The sequence below is a fragment of the Montipora foliosa genome, chromosome 1, assembly GCF_036669935.1.
Source record: "Montipora foliosa isolate CH-2021 chromosome 1, ASM3666993v2, whole genome shotgun sequence".
NCBI classification, from domain to species: domain Eukaryota; kingdom Metazoa; phylum Cnidaria; class Anthozoa; order Scleractinia; family Acroporidae; genus Montipora; species Montipora foliosa.
Genome location: NC_090869.1, coordinates 56,239,178 through 56,243,268, shown reverse-complemented (window position 1 = coordinate 56,243,268; position 4,091 = coordinate 56,239,178). Strand labels below are relative to the sequence as shown.

Genomic DNA, 4,091 nt, shown 5'->3' with positions numbered 1-4,091 from the left:
GCAAGGTTATAATGATAAAAGGGTTCTTTTGCAATCCTCAGTCGATTCTGCTTCCATGAAATGGCGACTTAAATCAAGATTGGATCCTTTCTTGCCTAAAAAATTAAATTGAAAACGGGGCTGTGCACATGTATTGATTGGGGAAAAACACTCTTCATCAAAAAGGTAATCACTTCAATTTAACACTTCATTCGCTTTAACACCGCTATTACTTACGATTTTTAAGCATTCCTTTTCGTTTCTATTGCTCCATTTCTCTCAGCTTTACATTCATTTTCATTGAAATTTTGTCTTGTTCTTCTTCCTCGGCTTCTCTCGAAGTTTTCTTGGCTTAAATTTCTCAAATTTCATCGCCTCTTCTCTTGTGCTCTTTCCTGCTCTTTATCCCGCTGTACGTTACGGATATAATTTCCCGCCAGAAAAACGCGGGTTGCCAAATGCAACGCTGCCACGCGATTTCCTGGCAAGGAAAACTGCCCGAACACTTCCGTCCCTAGTGGCTGTCCTGCCTCCCCACTTTCACCCCGACAGTCTGTACAAGCGGACGTACCTGACGTCATAACCAAAATTTCCATAAAAGCTGCCTATCGGTGACTTCTACGTATTTTCTCGATATTTGTGGATAGTAAAAAGCGATAAGTCTTTTTTGATCATCATCTTCGAGGAGGGAGTTGTTAAATTTCCAAGACCTGTACATCAATGTACAAGACTTTGATTCGCCAAATAAACTTCCTGACTGTCTTCTGAATCACGATCGTAGTGATAATGATAGCAATAAGTAATTTGGCTAGACGAAATTTTATGAGCACGTCCCGCCAAAGTTTCCTTGTAGTTTATCGAAACAGCTGCAGAACGGTAGCCCCTTCAATTCTCTCAGGGTGTATCAAAACATGGCATTGTTTTGGAATACAGATAAGGGCAGGAAATTGAATCTTTTAAAGTAGTTGATATTTGTAAAATTTTCAACAAATTAACGTCACTATTCATTGATCTGTATCATTTTTAAAAAGGAAAAGTCTGGATTTGTTCACCGAACAGTTCTCGATTTACTGCTTGTCCATCGAGTATATTTGATTTGTTTTAATGTACTTTGTACAAAGTTGGTGTGTTGTTCGAGCTCCCGCATACATCAGCAAGCAACGCACCGTTGAATTTTGTTAATCAGGCTGTTTTCATGTTGAATTGTCCTTAATTTATACGAGGAACCTTTACTAGACGGGAAACTTACTTTCCTTTGCGTTGCCTGAGAAATTGAGTTCTAGACTCGTCTAGTTCGAATTTAAGAAGCAACGTAATCATGAAGATAAATTTTTTGAGGATATGGTGAGAAGTCGAAAAAGATTTGATGGAAGAACAGAAATAAACAAGTGTTTTTAGTAAAACATCAACATTCCAAAGAGGAAAAATTGCTTTAAGGAGTTGGTCTAGCTCTTCATTGCAATCTCATTGTCAGACCATATTTATTGATCATATTGACAAGACTTGAAAATCATTTTTCACTCACTCTTCTTTGTTAGAACTAGGATGAACAAATGTTTGTAGTATATATAGTAAATCAGTAAAGAATCTGCAAGAAAACGTCAAGTTCTCAAACTGAACGATTAACCTTGACTTAAATTACTTTGTCTGTTTCGATCCTTTCAGTTGTTTATTTGAAATACAAATCTGAAATTAAATTAAATCCTCAATTGATACGAATCACCTGTTTCTGCCTGACGACAACAGCTATGTATTATCCTCAGTCAGGCTGGAGAAGAAACGACAGGAAATCGTCAAACAAGAGAATCAGTCTTTTATTTGCCCACCCAAAATAATGTGTATTAAGAATAAAATCTTTTCATCTCATCCGGGATGAAAACTGGTAAATAAAAACCCTCCGTAAAATGTAATATAATATTACACTTGACTCTAACCTAGTAACGCATAAGAGCTATTTTTTGTTTAATTCTCTCCTTTGAAGAGCGTATACTGTAAATAAGATTTTACATAAATATCAATTGTCTAGTGACTATGTTTTCCTACTGAACCGACATGAATGTGACAAATTTAAATGGGAACGTTCAAAGAAACTGAAAACAAATCATTTGCTTATTGAAATGAGGAAAAAGCATGTTTTACGATTTTCAGCAGGGAACGAATTTCTTTACTATAGCAGAACAGCTAGACTGTTGAGAAAAGGGACGTGATCCATTTGGAAAATTGTGGTGTTAGATGGATGTGGTGTTAGGTTCTGTTTGCGACGAGAATGAGGAACTGTTAGCCCAATTTAGCACTGTGTTATCAAAATGCCTAAAGAAACATTTGAAAATGTCCGTTAATTCCGATCTATTCAGTAAAAGGGAAAAAATCATGTTCCATTTGATTCTGTCTATCTCAAAATAAAAGAAATGAAACTAATTTAAAATTTACGCTAGGAATTAGAAAAACCCAGCAAGACTCCGTTCAAAGACTGTTTTCCTGCTACTTTGTCGTCTCCAATTTCGTAGATGAAATTTATTGATTTACATCGCATTCGACTACTTCCTTGGGCTAGTTATTGTGAAACCTTTTTATGGTTCTTAAGTGAGTCCATAAAGGGCGGTCTTTTTCAAATTCCCAAATATAAATTTCTCAATTAGAATGACTAGCCACATTCGAGAACAAAGAGGTTTCTTAATTTGGCACGTGTAAACGAGCTGCAGTTGACAGCACAGACAAACTCTGATTGGCTGTTAATACATGCATTTTGTCGGTTTAGTTTGACACATTACGATTCGAGACAGGAGGCTATTATCTGGGATTATCACCGACTTTGTTAAATTGATTCAGGTCTCCTATGGAATACATATAATCACGCTCGAGCTAATAATTGTAGAGTTGCAGAAAACAAGCCTTGGCGCTTTGGCCCTCTAAGTATTGAGAAACAATCCAGCAGTAGTTGTTCTATTCCATCGAGGTGTAAAAGCTTCAACTCGTCGTCACAATGAACGAAGCAAATGAAATGTCTCACGAGCATGATCATGAACACGGAGCGGGAATAATTTCATCAGCAACAGTCGCCATTGTGGCAGGAATTTTCAGCTTGACATTTTCTTCAGCTACAATTTTAACGAACATTGTTCTTTTATTCACACTCTTCAGCGATCCCTACAATTATTTTCGATCTCGCAGTACCACATATTTCGTGGCAAGTCTGTCTTTGAGCGATTTTCTTTCAGGCTTGTTTGTACAGCCTTTGTATTCGGCTTGTATGCTTCGCATTGGATCTGGACATGAGCAGCCCAAATTTTGCGATATTTCGCTTATTTTCTCACATGTGACTACTAAGATCTCAATCTTTACAGCTGTTGCTTTATCATTGGATAGGTATCTAGCTGTGAAGCTTTCGTGGCGATACAAAAACCTTGTAACAATCCGAAAGGTCATTGTTTGTAACATTTTCATCTGGCTGTTCTCTGTGATATTTGAAGTATCACATTCTGTTGTTGAATCCGAAAACATTTTCGATTTGGTTGATCTTCACCTTCAAACCACGGTCCCATTAGTTCTTTTGAGTTGCGTTTATGCTGCCGCTTACATTGAATTTCGTCGTTACTCAAGAAACGTCGTTTTTGGACAAGCCCTTCCAGGTGGAAGATCTCCTACAGTTGTTCAGAACATTCGACTCGAAAAGAAGATAGTTTGGACAGTCGTAATAATCAATGTTGTGATATTTATATCTTTTTCGCCGTATTTAATCGCAAAAAAATTAGAAAATGGCTGTTTAAAAGAGAAAAGCAGTGAATGTAGTGGGGTGGGTTTTGAAGCCTTGAAAGCTCTTTCAGTACCAATGTTGTGTATAAGCTCTGCGCTAAACCCATTCCTTTACGCTTGGAGAATACCACAATACAGGCAAGCCGTAATTGCGGTTAAAAACAGGGCATGCCTTTCGTGTCAAAGATAAAGTTGCTTTACAAGTACTCAGGAGTAAACAAGCCTACGGTTCTCGCAACTGATAGTTTATTTGAACGAAAAATTTCGTTGTTTTCAACTCTCTTTGTAACTCTCCAATGAGCTAGACCAATGGTAAACTACAATAAAATTGACTATGATATATGTGCGAGGTTATAATG

The 4,091-nt window shown here is 37.2% G+C and overlaps 1 protein-coding gene across 1 annotated transcript; it reads left to right on the top strand.

Moving 5' to 3' along the window:
• Nucleotides 1-2,830: 2,830 nt before the first annotated feature.
• LOC138002094 (adrenocorticotropic hormone receptor-like) lies at nt 2,831-4,091 on the top strand. The gene has a single exon (XM_068848190.1). The coding sequence runs from the start codon at nt 2,963-2,965 to the stop codon at nt 3,920-3,922; it is 960 nt and encodes a 319-aa protein (XP_068704291.1). The 5' UTR covers nt 2,831-2,962; the 3' UTR covers nt 3,923-4,091.